The 16,446-nt window shown below is 43.9% G+C and overlaps 2 protein-coding genes across 2 annotated transcripts; one reads left to right on the top strand and one right to left on the bottom strand.

Annotated features, from left to right (window-relative positions):
- The first annotated feature begins 388 nt into the window (after window positions 1–388).
- On the top strand, window positions 389–5,143 carry psma6a (proteasome 20S subunit alpha 6a). Its single transcript, XM_006632138.3, has 7 exons — window positions 389–577; window positions 1,443–1,537; window positions 1,991–2,072; window positions 2,481–2,636; window positions 3,228–3,406; window positions 4,370–4,464; window positions 4,943–5,143. Exons 1-7 carry the CDS (start codon window positions 502–504, stop codon window positions 4,998–5,000), a joined length of 741 nt encoding a protein of 246 aa, XP_006632201.1. The 5' UTR covers window positions 389–501; the 3' UTR covers window positions 5,001–5,143.
- A 6,576-nt stretch (window positions 5,144–11,719) lies between these two features.
- On the bottom strand, window positions 11,720–14,772 carry nfkbiab (nuclear factor of kappa light polypeptide gene enhancer in B-cells inhibitor, alpha b). The gene is made up of 6 exons (XM_006632277.3): window positions 14,469–14,772; window positions 13,747–13,852; window positions 13,386–13,593; window positions 13,052–13,140; window positions 12,577–12,834; window positions 11,720–12,301 (listed from the first exon to the last, which is right to left on the bottom strand). Exons 1-6 carry the CDS (start codon window positions 14,705–14,707, stop codon window positions 12,269–12,271), a joined length of 933 nt encoding a protein of 310 aa, XP_006632340.2. The 5' UTR covers window positions 14,708–14,772; the 3' UTR covers window positions 11,720–12,268.
- Between the last annotated feature and the right edge of the window lie 1,674 nt (window positions 14,773–16,446).

Raw genomic sequence — 16,446 nt, 5'->3', positions numbered from 1 at the left:
TAGACGGTTTGTGGAATGTGATTAAAAAAATGTCAAATTCAGTTCAAGCTTTATAAATTGAGAAGCAACAATTTAATTTTTAATAACAATTAAATTTTTATTAACATTTAAAAGTTTTAGATAACTGAAAAATTCTAGTGGTTCAACAGAAATCAAAACATAAACGTTCATCGACGTTTTTGGAAACAAATCGTTAGAGGCTTTTTTAAAGATAACGTTCAACTGCAAAAAACGAATATATATTTTGCCTATTGTGATATGCACTAGCATTGCGGTAATCTAACAATATAGAGAACTCGCCAATGTGCTGAATAAAATAAACAAAGCGAATGTCTTTGTCACCAAGGCAACCCCTCCTTTCACCCTGTGACCCGGTAGTAGAACGTCGGGTAGAGGGGTTCTCTTTCCGGGTGAATTGAAACTGCATGTTGTGTCTCTAGTTGTGTTTGCAATATATTTTCCAATTTTTTGTATATTAAATTCTTGTTGAAACAAATCATAATGTCCCGGGGATCCAGCGCGGGTTTCGATCGACATATTACCATCTTTTCTCCCGAAGGTAGACTCTACCAAGTAGGTTAGTACGGAAGTTTATGCTTTAAACTTTGATTGTACACTAGCATCGGTTCTGAACTACAGCGTCTCGGCTAGTTGCTCAGTCATTGTGGGGTCCTTTCCCCCCATACGGCAACAAACAGCATTTGTTGAAGCGTTGAACCAAAACGTTTTCTTCTATGTTTAATTAGGCTATGTTTAATGATGATGACATCGGAAAATCCGCCTAGCTTTTATTTTTTTACGACTTGATGGGGAATTCGAGTCATAGGCTCTGAGGCCTTAATGTTCATTCGCGTAAAGGGAATCCTAAGGCGATACCGGTGAAGAAAGAAATACAGAAATGACATGGCCCCATGAGTATTAATCGTTGTTTTATTTAACTTGTTTTGTTTCCGCGGGGTCAGCGTTTCATATGCTTCGCTATACCTTCAATAAATACAGAGCAGCGAGCTTGTCGTTAGGGTGAAATATTTCAGGCTTTCATGAAACGATGATGAACGTCGCTTTGAATTCGTTTTATTTTCTTGAGAAATCTAATCTCATTGGAAAACCGTTGACATTGCGTCTTTAAGGGAAACGGTGGGAAGGGGGGGCAAATAATGTTCAAGTTTAAGAAACCCTTAAAGGTTAAAATATGTTTTATTGTGAAGATGACGGCGCAACACGGCACCAGATAATTAGATACGGGAGTGATAATGAAAACCACTTACCGGTAGTATCATTCTAACATGCCAGCTTGTGTCGTTTTGTTTTTCGCTGCTTGGGGCACTTATTTATCGGTAAAGGTAAAAACAAAGTTCCCGAGTGATGTATTTTTTGCCTTTTAAATGCCTGTACATGTGGCAGTGTGCTGTGATTTGTATGTGTACCTTTACACTCAACAGAATACGCATTCAAGGCTATTAACCAAGGCGGTCTGACCTCAGTAGCTGTCCGAGGAAAGGACTGTGCGGTGGTTGTCACACAGAAGAAAGTACCGGTATGTATGCAGAGACAGGCCTCTTCCCTTCTAGTGATGCTATATAACTGAAGTGTGGTTATCTGATTTCAGGAGGTTTACATTTTCACATGAATCTATGGTATTTTCAGATTTTTCCATTTCTTTTTCTTTTTTAAATGAGAACAAGGTTGTGTTCTGCAATGAGAGGTTCTTTGGTCCTTCGTATTTTAATGGCTGGGTCCAGGGGTTGTAAATCACTCCCTGGATGCAAGCAAACATAATCATTTGACAGCGCTCCACTGTAGTGCTGTGTCTGGGTATACCGTTGCTGTGAAGAAAGATACGTCTTCTGTATGTTGTAGTATGTGACAGTCCATCACTTTTCAGGCAAAGCAATGCAGTTTATACGGCAGTTTCAGTGTGCAATCAGAAACTGGAGAGTGGGATGTCGAGAGTCATACACAGTTAAATAGTCTGGTTTCTTTCTGCTAGGACAAGCTGCTGGATTCCAACACTGTCACCCATTTGTTCAGAATAACTGAAACCATTGGCTGTGTGATGTCTGGGATGACAGGTATGTGAAGGGCAGGAAATCTCATTCTGCCGACACTCTGCTAACACCTGTGTTACAGGCTCGCCCCAGAAGGAAAAGCAGCAGTTCTAGTTTTTCTGACAAGTGTTGCCTTTAGTGCATACTTGACAAACGTAGAGTAGGGAGGACTTTTGAATAGATACTTTTAAAATGTGAGCCTCATAAGAATATGCATATGTAAAAACTAATGCTAGCACTTCATTTAGTGCATTTAGTTTGCATCTAAAACAAAAATACTACAGGATTTTTTTATAAAACTGTTTTAGGGTGTTTTAACATCATCTGTATTTAGTACCTTTAGGGGTTTAGCTTCTCTGGAGGGAAGAGGATTTGATTTGCTGGGTCCCAGCACTCAGTCTGAGGTCATCTGTGTGTTTTTTGTGTGTCAAGCTGACAGCCGGTCCCAGGTCCAGAGAGCTCGTTATGAAGCCGCAAACTGGAAATATAAATATGGCTACGAGATCCCCGTGGACATGCTTTGTAAGAGAATCGCAGACATTTCTCAGGTCTACACACAGAATGCGGAGATGAGGCCTCTTGGCTGTTGTAAGTACTCTTATTAAAGTGAGCACTAAAGCTTCTGTGCGTCTTCCCTTAGTGTTCTAGTATCCTCTGACATGTGCTGGCCTTGCAAACAAACTAAAGCTGTATAAGTAGGGAGCTGTGGCGAAGGAGCAAGTAAAGGTGTATTCTCTGCCAAAAAGTTAAGAAAAGAAACACAACATGTCGCGCCCAAAGAAGGCTCCACAGCCGAAACGTTGTTTCTTCTCTTCTCTTTTCAGCAGGGAATAACCCTTCACTTGTTCGTTTAAAGTTGTGTAATCTTATTAAGATTGCAAGTTAGTTTTGCCTTTTCCTTTATTTCCACTGGCTTAACGGGGAATATTTGTACCCACCCCAAATCAAGAGAAATGATCTCTGTCCCTCTTTATCCCCACCCCATCATAATGACACCCCTGCTTACTGTAGGTTTCGGAGCGTGTCTGTGATTTGCTGATGATAATTATGTCAGTGTTGTCTGCAGTCAAAACTGTCCTCTTCATCAAATACCTTTCTGGCTGGAGACCATAGCTTTGCTGGGGCTGCGGGTTGAAGAGCTGAGCATCAGGTCTTCATGGTTGGTGTCTCTAATCGCAGGCATGATCTTGATTGGAGTGGACGAAGAGTTCGGCCCTCAGGTGTACAAATGTGATCCGGCTGGGTATTACTGTGGGTTCAAGGCCACTGCCGCTGGCGTCAAGCAGACGGAGGCCACCAGCTTCCTCGAGAAGAAGGTGAAGAAGAAACTCGACTGGACCTTCGACCAAACGGTAGAGGTAAGGTGCGCACCTCAGCAGTGTGAACGAGCGGTCTGGTCACACCTCTGGTTCACCGTTCGGATCTGCAGACTTGCACAGAATTGCGTGCATGTTCGTTCCCAATCCAGTGCTCTACCCAAGCTGATTTGTGCATGTTGGGATGAGCCCAAGCGGTAAATGTTAAAGCTCCATTCACAGAAAACGAGACTTGCATGTTATAAAAAAAAGTGTTTTTTTTTAATGGACTGGCAATAACTCGGAATGCTAAATGACTCCACCCCCTTGTTTTATAATGGGTGTTACGGTCCCCTGAATATGTTATGTAGGGCGACCCATAAAAATACTAACATACCGTACATAAGTATCACAGTGCACCAAAAATCTGTGGCAGTATTGTAAAATGATGAATCACATGCAAAGTAATAGTAAGCTACTTACAACAGTAGTTTATTTTGTCTTGTAATAATTCTTTTGCTTACCAGTTTTGTCTTCTAGATTCAATAGGTTGTGGACAGTTCAGCTTATTAACATTCTTATTAAGAACATTATTTTTCATTGGAAATACAGTGGCTAAGAGTTATCAGTCTTTTTTGTAACATCAGTGAAAACCTAGGTCTTTATGCACGTTTGGCTTTCCCGGAGTCTGCAATGGATTTGGCAGTGAGCTCCACAGATGTGGGCCCTGGTGTCCTGCAGATTAAGAAGACTTGAATCAGCAGACGGTGGGATTTCTCAGTCATCATGGTGTTAATGATGTTCTAACAGGGATGTTCCCCATATTTATAGTGTGAAAAGCCTCTTAAGAATTCAAGCTACATATTCTCACAGAATCAGTAGGTATTAAAAGTTTCCTTAGGACTTCATTTACATTTGCTGAATTTAAAATAAGGAAGGCAGAATAAATTAGCAATTTGTCTCAAAATATTTATATTTTCCTTGACAATACATTTATGAGTGTTTCTCAAATTGATATCTCCCCAGACAGCAATAACCTGTCTGTCTACGGTGTTGTCCATTGACTTCAAGCCCTCAGAGCTAGAAATTGGCGTTGTTACAACAGAAGACCCTAAATTCAGGTAAATGACAATTGCATTTTATTTTTACATCACAGGAAGATGTCAATGCACAAAACCCAAAAGAAGACAAGAAAGACAAAGATCTTTTATGCATCATAGTATCAATCTGAGATTAGCCAAACATCACAAACCTTTCAGTTCCATTTTCAAAGACAAAGACAGTGTGAACATTGTCACATAGTTTCTATTTCTTAAAATTGGTAGCTGTAATTCTTTTCCTGTTATTGTTGGTAACAAATAGTATGAATTAAGGAAGTTTACATGGAATAACATACAGCATAAAACGAGATTAACACATCTGAAAGTTTACCATCCACATATATTTGTGTAAATTAATATAAAAAAACCAGAAGGTTTATTGTCTCTTCAAGTCTATAGAATTAAAGCTTCAAGTCAAAGTTAATGATTTTTTATCGATATGTCGGATTTCTATCACAAAAGACTGCTCAGTCTCTGTCTTGCCTCTGTTTCCCTGCAGGATCCTGTCAGAAGCTGAGATCGATGGACACCTGGTGTCTCTAGCAGAGAGAGATTGAACTTGTACTGAATCTATAGGCCAGGCCAGAGAGTGATTGATCCCCTGTAAGCACTGCTAAAGAATATAGAATGCAGGTCAAACCTTATGACCATTGTTAGCTGTATATTTACCCTGTTCCATTAAAAAAAAGGTTTTGGAAAATGTTGCTTTTGTTCCTTTTCTTTGTCTTCCTATATATATATATTTATATTGTCTTCCTATATAGATACTCCAGAAATACAGTTTGGTTGCGAACTGGTTAACGGAAAGACTACAGATGGGGCTTGAATGCTCAGTTTGCAGTGGTGTAATTAGTGCCGCAGGACCACTGCTCTTCTGAATTGAGGATCTAGATTCTGCCATAATCAGTAAATGAGTCAAGTTAGCGGATGACACCAAAACAGGAAGATAAGGAAACACTGAAGAAGCAGCAAACAACATTCAAAAGGATTTATGTAAAATTCAAGATTGGGCAAACACTGGCTTGTGACATTCGATGTAGACAAATGCAGAAGCAAACTATCAATACAAAATGGGAAATCTTGAGCTTAAAGAGGTTACTCAAATTAATGATGGTGCACATGTTGGCACCTTTACATCTTTTAGATCATGTGTAGAAGTTATTTTTAAAAAAGGCAAAGAAAACTCTCGGATTATAAATTTAAAATGAAATCGAGGGATGTTATGTTAAAATTGTACAAGTTTGGATGATAAATTTAGAATAATAGAATGTAAATCAAGGGATGTTATATTAAAATTGTATGATGTTCTAACTAGTACAGTAACTAGTGAGACCTTATTTAAATTATGTACAATTTTGGATAACGCATGACATTTATTTTTCTGGAATCAGTTTAGAAATGAGCACCCAGATACATAAGAACAAGTTTATTCCATACTGAAAAGAGAAGAGAGAAAATGCAATGTTTTTTCGTTCTGGTTTCAACCCAGATACATTGTGGGCTTGAGGGAGTGACCTGCACTGGCAGGCTGAAGGAACAGACCTTTTCAGTCTTGTACAGAAAGCTGTAAGCGGACTTTATCCAAGTATTTAAGATCTTTAAAGTCAGCCCTTGTTTTGGAATCATGGGTAAAGCATGAACCAGAGGCCGAAAGTGAAATCTGCATGGATAAGCATTTAAACCTAGCAGGTAGTTCTTTACACAAAGGCTTGTGGGAGTAAGGGATGAGCTACCATTAGCTTCTTATGTTCTCATGATATAACTGGCATTAGCAAAACCAAGCTTCCTGCACATTTCCCTGAGGTGGTATCTTACATATTCAGTTTGTAGATGTGCCAAAATGAATTTGTTTAAAAATTTGGGAGTAAATGACAATAATAATTACACTTATATAGTGCTTTTCTAGACACTCCGCTAAAGTGCTTTACATGTAATGGGGATCCCCTCCACCAACACCAGTCTGCAGCCCCACCTGGATGATGCAGTGGCACCCAGAGTGCACCAGTACTCTCCCCACCGCCAGCTGTCAGTGGGGAGGAGAGCAGAGTGATGATGACAGTCCAGAGATGGGGATTATTAGGAGGCCATGATTGGTGAAGACCAATGGAAAATTTGGCCAGGACACCAGCGTAACACCCCTACTCTTTTTGAGAAACACCCTGGGATTTTTAATGAGCACAGAGCATCTCATCTGAAGGACAGCACCTTTTTACAGTATACTGGGGCATTAGGACCCACACAGACTGCAGGGTGAGCGCCCCCTACTGGTCCCACTAACACCCCTTCCAGCAGCAGCCTTAGCTTTCCCAGGAGTCTCCCATCCAGGTACTGACCAGGCTCACACTGCTGTATCAAGTATCTTTTATCGTTACAGTGATATGTAATAGCCAGATTTAATCTTTGAGGCTTAAAAAAACAACTCCGCAATATCAATCAAACTGACATTGTTTTAAAACTCAGTTCTTTTTCTGCAAACAGCTCATTACACTGTTGACGTCTATATATGGGTATATTTTCTTAATCCCAGTAAGAGTAAAAGCAGGAGAAAGTAGAAATGCCGTAGTGTGCAAATTTCCCTTCCTTCCGGTAAATTATTTTAAAGAACAAGGACGCGTTCGCTTGGTGTCAGTCTGATTCTGTTTCGTTTGCTTGTAACAGGTTCAGAAGGAAGGGGATTTCTGACAGGGGGTTTATTCTGGAGGAAAAGAGAATGAGTTATCGCTCTACTTCCTATTTAGTGTACGTGTGCGCAGTCACATGACCTACATCACTGCAGCGCTTTAGTGCTCTGAAAGCACCTGGAGCGGTCTCCTGCTTCGTGTCTGCGATCAAGGCACTTTACCGAATGAACGACCTATTCCCAATATTCTCTAGACAACACAGCAGCTGTACATATGTTACGCGTCTGTTTACGAATAAATTGGACGCAAAAGAAGAAAGGAACGCAAGTCTGACGTATAGTATTAAAGATGTTTATTCAAACGAATTGAAGTTGCAGACGGGAATATTGTGTTCCTGGACGCCAAAGCAAACGGTTCCACGAACCCACACCTCTGTATAAAGAAGCGCCGCCTGTTGTCTGTTTTAAACGATCTAGCTCCAAGTTTCCACTTCTGTTTTCTAGGCTCAGTGCGGATTCTGGGAATGGGTGTTTGGTGTTCTTTATCGGATGCTTTTAAGGGTTCTGCGTGCTTGGATCAAGCTCTCTTACACTGTAAGTCCTCTGTGTACACGACTAACAATGTCCAGCTCTTTCAGCTCTTCAGTGTAGGACATTCCTATGAGCCCAAGGCCCAAGAATGTCCTTGAAAGGTTTGCATGTGACTTCATGTTCCCAGAAGCTATTGGTAGTTCTTCAGGACTTCTAAAGACTAGCCCTTTCAATGAGATTACTGTGCTTCTCCACTGGATAGTAAATCCAATGAGTTTAAATCAATGAACTGCTTGATAGAAAGTTAGATAAGCTGTGTTTTCCAGGATGCCCCAGCAATGTCACATGTATATTTTAATTACACGTTTGTGACAGAACACAAACCATTTGTTACTCATTTTGTCTCTGCTGTGTCATATGCACTGGACACTGTGACACAGCATAGAAACTGCTGAAGAGTGCCCATAAAATAGCAAAACGTGTGTTGGCATGCTGGTTAAGAAGCTGCCATGCATGGACTACAAAAACCTCCATGTGCATTGCCTGAAATGTTTTACATGAAAGCACTTATAACAAATAATCAAAGTAGCACATGAAAGCCCCATTCTTATATTTAAAGTCTATTTAATAAAAAACATTGCTGGCATTAGTTGCAAAATTAGTTTGCCAAACAGTTTCTTTTCAAGAGGTATCAGAAATGTCCCAGGATTTATTACTCACATGCTTGCATAATCATTCACAGGTGAAGTGTTACTCAATGACAAGAAAAGTTTCAAACTGAAAATAAACCGACTTCCTCAGAAAATAAAAATTGAGCAATATGTAGGTCCTACCTGGAAGGCTGTGTTGATGGGCTTAGATGTAGGGAGAGTTTTGCATCAAGTTTGTTAACAATAAGATGATTTGGTTCTCTGTGTGAGTAATACACCTCCCAAGCCATTCGTTTGGCCTTGGGTTTTCCATCTGTTCTATGGTTGTCATTTCTCAAATCACACTGAATCATAAGCGGCTCTTCGAACTTCTGGGGCACTTCAAGATGTTTGTAATTTTCATTTAGCTTTTGCGCATTTCCTGTTCCTGCCTGTTTGAATGGGTGAGAGTTATGACTAAGTCATTTGCATGCTGCTGCTGTGAGAGGCTCATAGACAACGCTGTGGACGAGAATTTACCTAAACAGTAAACAGGAGGTGATCACAAGACACTCACATTGAGCCCTCTTTGAGCACACTAGAGAAACACCAAAATCCCAGGACAGAGCTGAGCTGCTATTTAAATGATACAAAAACCACATCAAAAACATGCCCTTTGCAGTGACTGTAATAGCAAACGATTTACACCATTGAAACAATAAGGGGAATTGTTGAAATCTGTGTTTAAAATGAAGACTATAACCTTGTTCCTATCAGTTGGACCCCCCCAGCTTAACTTACACGAGGTGCATTATTTTACACAGTATCTCCGTGATAAAGATATCCAACAGCGGAAAACCAGGGCCCCGCTGGAGCATGTAAAAAACAGATAGTAGGGAAAAAACAAAGGAACAAGGAAAAGTAGATGTAACACAGAAAAAACACATTTGTGCTGGGGAACAGTCTTTGGGTGTGTGGGCAAATGAAGCCTCTGGATGATCCTGGAATGTTCTCAGGGTAAACCTTCAACTGCAAACATTTTTCCTGACCCACCTATCATCTCATAATGCAGTCCACCTGATCTCTAAAGCCTTCTACTCCACATCGTCCACATCCACCATCATCTCATACCACTGACCACCTGATCTCCACAGCCTTTTGCTCCACATCCTCCTAACTGTCCACAGCCACCATCACCTCATGCCACCCATCCACACCAGGCACCATCTGCTGATGCATCACCAGCAAACGTCCAGCCAGTAACACGGATACCCAGAGGCCTCGTGGTTGTCCAGCTCATTTAAATATTGATTGCACCTCTTCCAGAAAGCTCCTGCCATTACCACTGGTGCTACAGACAGAAGACAAGCAGCACGTCAGGGCAGCGAAGACCAGAGCTCAAGGGTTGATTTTGACAATCCAGGCCATGGTCGCGCTGCCCTTTGTGTCTGTGGCCTTTCACAGTGAAACTTCTCCTTTAACTCCTGTAGTTCTACACCTTCCCCTAGCATTCTGTGACTCGGTCATTCCTTCCTTAACCTCTCCATTCTTTTACAAACCTGCCCTCGGAATTCATCGCCGAGACTTCCGATTCCATGGACACCACGTTCTCCTCCTCCTGCCCGATGTCCCCCTTACTCATCCATCGGCCTTTTGGAGGAAGAAGAAAATTTCCCAGTGTGGAATTATTGGATGAAGTGGTTGGAAAATGCAGGGATGGGGTTACCCTCTGCTTGATCTTTTGCACCAAGCACACACACACACATTGACACCCCACCCCACTCACAAACCAACAAGCCATCTTCTTTCAGTACCCCCCAGCACTGGCAGTCTGTTTGTGTGTGGGGGGGGCGGGGGACACAAGCATTCGGCCATCCTACGTTGGCGGTTTTCCTCATGTGTGGGAGGATGTTTGCTTCTATTCACTGGGTATTTATAACATTTAAAGCCACATTGAAGAGAGTAGGTGTGAACGAAGCCTCAGCCCTCTCCTTCATGACCCCTGGCCTTTCTGCTCCCTCTCTGACCACATGAAGGGAACTCTCTCCCTTGACCAAAGAACGAGTGAGGCTTTGCGCAACACATACCTGATAGTGCCGAGCAAAAAAAATTAATGGCTTCACTAATGTCCTGTAGAACAGCATGTTCCCCCGAGCACGGGAACAAAGAAAAAAAAAGAAAACTTTACCAGAGTTGGCTCTGCTTAAACATTCAGACGTAGGAAACGTCTGTTATAGTGGAGATAATCACTGGAGTATGACAACCACGCCAATTTCCAAAAATACTTGAATTCTGCTTTCAGAAGAAAAAAGTGTGGATTGCTTTGTTTCTGAAAAGCTGCCTGGAAAGACACAGTGGTACAAATCAGACTTGTTTGTTTTGTTTGCAGGTATTAGGAAAAGATTATTTAGAAAATACTGAACAAAAATACCTCTTTCATTTTCCTTTAGTGTAACTCACTAACTAATCTAACTTCTCTGTGTTAAGGAATGTTGTTTATTTTCAGTGTAGTGCATTGGGGTAGTTGTAGTGCATCATTTGGAAATGCCCAGTGAGTCAATCCTTGTTCAGAATGTGGACGGTCTTTCTTGAAATTCTTTCAACATCCTTCGTGGCCAATTCGCATTTCCCAGAGCTGCACTTTGAAACCCCTCTCCTGACTAATTCCCAGGGGAAATATCCTAAGTGAATGAAGACGTGGGATATAGGAAAGTTGAAAAGTTGAAATAAAAGCAGCCTGCCTTTATTCGGGTGGGGGTTTACAATCCCTTTGCCTGTTGGAAGTTCCCACCCATTCTGGAAATTCCAGCCTGCTGATCAGACAAGGAAAAGGGCACGTACAGCATGCACAGGGACAATCCGATCCTCTTCCCAGATAATTGTCCAGACCGTGCCCCAAGACGTGGCTGACGAGTGTGTACACAGTACTACTGATTGATCAGGCTCATGTCTTGATCCAAAGCAAATATTTGTATTTATAAGGCTGGGCGTTTGTCTTGAACAATTCAAGTGAAGTGTCTTGCTCAAGAGTGGATGAAGCAGCATCTTCTCTGGTGCTTGAGCCCATCAACTTCCAGTTACAAGCCCCCTCACCACAGTATGAATGACAGCCATGGTGAAATCAATTTGGCGCAAGTCTAAGAATGTTGCGTAGCACCTAGGACTATACAAAGATATTTTAGCACTCCATTTTTTATATTAAAAAAAGATATTTTGGGGTGTTCTGTACTTTGCACTGTCTTAACTTCATCTCGAGGGCAACACTGTGCTGTTGAACAGTGGAATTAACACCTCAGAGTAGCCGACTATAAACCGGGGTTGCAGGCTGGAATCCCAGGACTCCCAATGTCGTTATCAACCTCCAAGTGGAAGCGCTTGCGACCCTCAAATTCTGAGCTACTCCTCTCAAATCTCTAAAAAGCTCATCCCCCCCCCATTTAGCACCACTATCACATTTCCTGTTCACATCCCAGAATTCAAGACAAATTCACAGAGGTCATGGTTCTCTTTTTATTCTTGCTTACAGTATGTATACAGGTATGGCTCCTCAGTTAGTACTTAAAACATACAAGATACTCACACACTCGATAGTGTTCATGTATAATAACATTTCATTTACTTCAAGAAACTTATTTGAAAAGAGTTCATTCAAAAAAAATAGATTTCTCTGTATAGTACATCATTTACATATTTACACTCCAAGGTGTACAGCTTGCAGAAATTCCGGGTTGTGAAGACCGAGTCAGAGTCCTTTGGAAATTCAGGTCCAGTACAGGTTCTGTGTGCAGTGAACTGGTTGTCTGGGTCCCAGTGCAATCCTCCCTGGGCTCACAGTGTTGATCAGTTCCAAAGCCTGTCTGTCCAGCTCCCCTGTGCCCCGCCCTTCCTCTCCACAAACACTTCCCACGCCCTCGGCCCGGCGACACGGAGTCTGGCCAGTGCTCCTGCTGGCACTGGCTGCCGGCCAGGGCAGGCTCTGGGACCTGCCAGCGGCTGTGTTCTCCTCTGCTCCTCCAGCAGAGCGCGAGGCTCCCGGGCCCGAGCACTACTGCCGCACCAGCTGAATGTCGTCGTACATCTGGAGGGGAAAGCAAAGGAGCAGGTTAGGCTCTGGGGCCCGCAGGAGTCAAGAACCCCCTCCCACACACACTTTTCTGCAGAGGTAAGAGAACCGCCACGTCTAGCTTCCTGAAAGGAAACCAGTGACCACCCACGGCTCTCGACACATCCAATCAGAGCTGATGACAACTAGTGTCACGTTAATTCCTGCTCCTGCTTCAGTCGAGTGCCTCATGCGTCAACACCCCACCCCCACCCGGTTCAGCCAAGGACTGGGACAGCGCGGACACTTACGTCATCTTCCTCGTACAGAGGCTCGTCGTCGCTCTCCTCCGCCTCGCTCTCCGGGAGCTCCCGCAGGTCCTGCGCGGTCAGGGCGTACAGGTGTCGCTGGATCTCCGCGTTCTGCCGGCCGTAGGTCAGGTGGTACGGCGTGTGGCCCCCGTAGGTGAGGCTGTTGACGTCGGCCCCCTTGGCGACGAGGAGCTGCACCAGGGGCAGGTTCTGCAGGTCCACAGCCAGGTGCAGGGCGGTCCGGCCGTTGCACTGCTCCTGCGAGGACAGGGCGAGCTCACGTCAGACAGGCCACACGCTCTCCAGAGCCAGCGGAAGCACAATCTCACAGCAAAGTCCCCGCTAAAACTCAAGGCTCTAATGGTGGACTGGAAGACGTGTTCCAGAAAAGATGCTCAAGTGTACCACCCAGCCTCTCACGATATGCCCCTTCGAACCCCGAGGAATTGCCCAACAAGGCAGAGCACAAACCTACCTGCACATTGATATCGGCACCCAGCTGAATGAGGTTCTCCACCAGCGAAAGATAGCCGTGGATGGAGGCCAAGTGGAGGCAGTAATGTCCTGGAAAAGGAGAAGGAAGAGCAAGCTGGTCAGTGACAGGCCACCATGGTTCAGCGTGGTAGTGGGGCTGATCCTCCGATCTTTCCAGATATTCAACATCGGCACCAGGCCTTCTGTTTCTGGCGTCAATGTTGGCGATTTCCAGCTCAGAGTCTTTATTTTTACCAAAGCCAGCTGACTCCGAGTTAACATTAATAACATTAATAAAGGGCATCACTGCACGACGAATGCCAACGGTTACCTACCGTTGTAGTTGGTGGTGTTGAAGATGTAGGGCAGGTGCTGTGTGCTGCCCTGGGTCAGCACGCTGAAGCAGTGCAGAGAGCCCTTCTTACAGGCGATGTGCAGGGCCGTGTTTCCACAGTCATCCGTCAGCCTGGGGTCGCAGCCAGCGGTCAGCAGCCTCTCCACAACCTGGGGCTGCTCCATTATCACGGCCAGGTGGAGAGCCGTCTATTTGGATAAGAGAAAGGAAGAGGAATGTCAATCCATGCTCATCAACGTCTTCACTGCACATTAAAATCTGAAGGAAAAAAAAAACCCCCATTAACAATTCCTCCCCACTAAAGGGAACTAGACAAAAACATCCCTTCTGCTGGAAATTACCTGTCTCTGGTTGTTCTGGACGTTGAGGAACGGGTCACCGCGGCAGCGCTCGATAATCTGCAGGGCGCAGTCCGCGGCCTCGTGAATAACAGCCAGGTGGAGCAACCTGGAGGAAAAGAAGATGAGAATCCATTCAGTTACACGGTTTCTGGAGGGACTGGAAAGGAGGCCGATGGGGGGGGGGGGGGAGGGAGGGAAGTGCTTGAAGCAGCACTTGCGTGTTGCGCAAGCCTGGGTTTTCGGTGGTAATTTCCACTAGCGAGGTCCTGACACATGAGCGCCCCGCCGCTGGCGCCGCGCCAGGGACTTTCCGCCGCCGCCCCTGCGAGGCGCAGAGGACTCCGAGCCCCGCTGTTTACGTCAACCCCTCCGACTAACGCCCAGCGCCTTCTCGCCTCAAAGACCGAAGGTTTTTTTGAACTCTTTAAAAAAAAAAAAAGTTTCTCGCATGCACCCTTTTTGTCTGTGCCGCCCGACTCCCTGCAGACCTGCGTGCTCTGGTGCGCGATGGTCATTTTGTTTCCGAGTACGAACCCCCCCCCCGCTTATGGTGTCGTTTCTATCTGAACACTTCTTGATTCTTCTGTAAAAGCACGGCATATGCTTGTTACAAGCCACGCCGTTTTCGATCAAACCCCAGCTCATGCACTCGTACTAAGCGCCCTTCTTTCCTCGTTATTTCGTAACGCGCGGGTCCTCCGCGGTCAACAAATTCAACTTACGTGTCTCCGTCCTCCGTCCTCTGCAGTTTCCACGGGTCGTTGTGGAAGTCATTCCGGTTGGCCTCCGTGGGATTCACCCTCAGGTTTTCCATGTCCTGCAGGATTTCTTGATATTCCTCCTCTTTCAAAGAATCCAACCCGCTGTCTAGCCTCTCGTCCTGGCATTGCAAATGTTTCCCATGCTTCAGATCCCGATCCTCCATGTTGTAATATCCCTGGTTACCATTAATAGCTTCCATTTTGATCTTGAGTCGCGCCTCCGACAGTCCTCTCTCTAGCTCTGAGCTCAAAATGAGTGTCGGCGCAGAGCCCGTCCAATATAAGCCAGGCGAGCAAGGGCGGAGCAACAGGCAGCCGGGGATTTCCAGTGACTGGCGAGGCAGCCTTGTGAGAACATTGTTAGCAGCTGGGGAAACTCAACAAGGGTTTTTTATGGGGAAAATTCCCCCCCAGATCAGTCCGTTTAGTAAGAATGAAAATTTGTAGTTTCCTATCAATATAACCTCGATTTTACACTATAAGTTCCCGCGCTGCGGAGTCGTGAGGGCTTCTAAAATGTTATTTGTAGAGAAGGGGTCGGTAGTTTTTAACCCTTCCCCACGCATGAGAGAGTTTTAAGTTTCTTTAAAATCACGTTTGGTTTGCACGATATTGTACGACATCGATCTCCAGGCAGGCTTCCGAATAAGTACGCGAGATGGGACATTTAGGGATTCACAAATAATTTCCGAATTGCTTTGCATTGCTTTAACAACAGCTATATGTATATTTTTTTAAAAACAAATCCAGCCGTTTTATGTTACTGTAGCTTGGGAAGTCGTTGCAGTCAGAACTTAAAATGTTAAATAAAAACAGGGTCCTGGACCATGATGAACCCTGAAGCAGGGAAGTGTTCTGTAAGCCAGAGAAAACAAAAGTCTTTTTGAAAAGGAGTTTTACAAATGCTGAGCTCCCCCCCCCAAAAAAACAAAACCTGCATTGTATTGTAAGTACGTTGCAGGTGAGCGCTGTTCTTTTAAACCCGCACACGACTATTTTCACGGTGAAGCTACAGTATTTTACATTCGGCACTGTGCACCCCGTCTGTGTAGATATGGACGGTATCGGCCAAATAAAATAAAGGGGATCTGGGTGCCGGCACGGGTTTCCATGTTCAGATAGAAACGGGGAGCATTTGAGAAAGAGAGAAAATACGTGATGGAAATGGGAACTCAATTTAGGAGGTTCGTTTGGGAAAGATTCACTTCCACTCGAGTTCAGAGTCCCACTGAATATCGGACAACAGCGCCTGGGAGGGTTGGGTTTTTTTCTGGGGGAAATAACCCACGGTTCGAGCCGAGGGCGTTTTACTCCTGCACAGGCTGGGGGACTTCAGCCAATAGGTGGGGTTGCCCCTAAATATTAATTTGAAAATTTAAATAATATATATATACTCTTATACAGTACTCTGTTTGAGGACATGTGTTATTGATAGTATTGGAAGGCTATACCCCAGCTATTTTATTGTTGGGTACGGTTTTAAGAGTGTGTGTTTTTTTTATTAACCTTCGAGGTACGATTCAATTATTTTGCATGTGGGAAATTGAACATTGCACGGTGCTTTTTAAATATAAAGTGCTAGACATGTCTGACAAAGACTTTTCCCACACAGGAATTTTGTTTCTTGAGAAAAGAAAAGCACCAGACGGCAGAAAACATTTGAAAAAATTCTCTTGGTATTCTGTTGTTTTGTAGCGGAGATGGGAATTTGTAAATAAAAATCTTCTGATCATGCTCGTGCTTCAAACAATAAGTTACCAAGCAAAGAAAAACCTGGACTTTCCTCATGGAGAAACCCTCTTAACAGCCTGAAACCCCTTGAAGATGTACTCTTCCCCAAAAAACTCAGAATGTGTTCATGAAAATCCCGACATTGCGATCTAATGCATGCATAGCCGTTAACACTGCAGGAAAAACAAATCTTTGCAAAAGTAGTTAA

This window comes from Lepisosteus oculatus, chromosome 8 (genome assembly GCF_040954835.1).
Source record: "Lepisosteus oculatus isolate fLepOcu1 chromosome 8, fLepOcu1.hap2, whole genome shotgun sequence".
Taxonomy (NCBI): Eukaryota; Metazoa; Chordata; class Actinopteri; order Semionotiformes; family Lepisosteidae; genus Lepisosteus; species Lepisosteus oculatus.
Note: the sequence above shows the minus strand (reverse complement) of the source record. Positions and strands in the feature narration are given on the sequence as shown.

Excerpts from the sequence above, each read along its gene's own strand:
- psma6a (XM_006632138.3), top strand. The coding sequence starts at position 502 with ATGTCCCGGGGATCCAGCGCGGGTTTCGATCGACATATTACCATCTTT. Across the intron at positions 2,073-2,480 it reads TGTGATGTCTGGGATGACAG|CTGACAGCCGGTCCCAGGTC; the intron begins GTATGTGAAGGG and ends TTGTGTGTCAAG. Across the intron at positions 2,637-3,227 it reads GATGAGGCCTCTTGGCTGTT|GCATGATCTTGATTGGAGTG; the intron begins GTAAGTACTCTT and ends CTCTAATCGCAG.
- nfkbiab (XM_006632277.3), bottom strand. The coding sequence starts at position 14,707 with ATGGAAGCTATTAATGGTAACCAGGGATATTACAACATGGAGGATCGG. Across the intron at positions 13,594-13,746 it reads TCCAGAACAACCAGAGACAG|ACGGCTCTCCACCTGGCCGT; the intron begins GTAATTTCCAGC and ends TTATCCAAATAG. Across the intron at positions 12,835-13,051 it reads GTGCCGATATCAATGTGCAG|GAGCAGTGCAACGGCCGGAC; the intron begins GTAGGTTTGTGC and ends CTGTCCTCGCAG.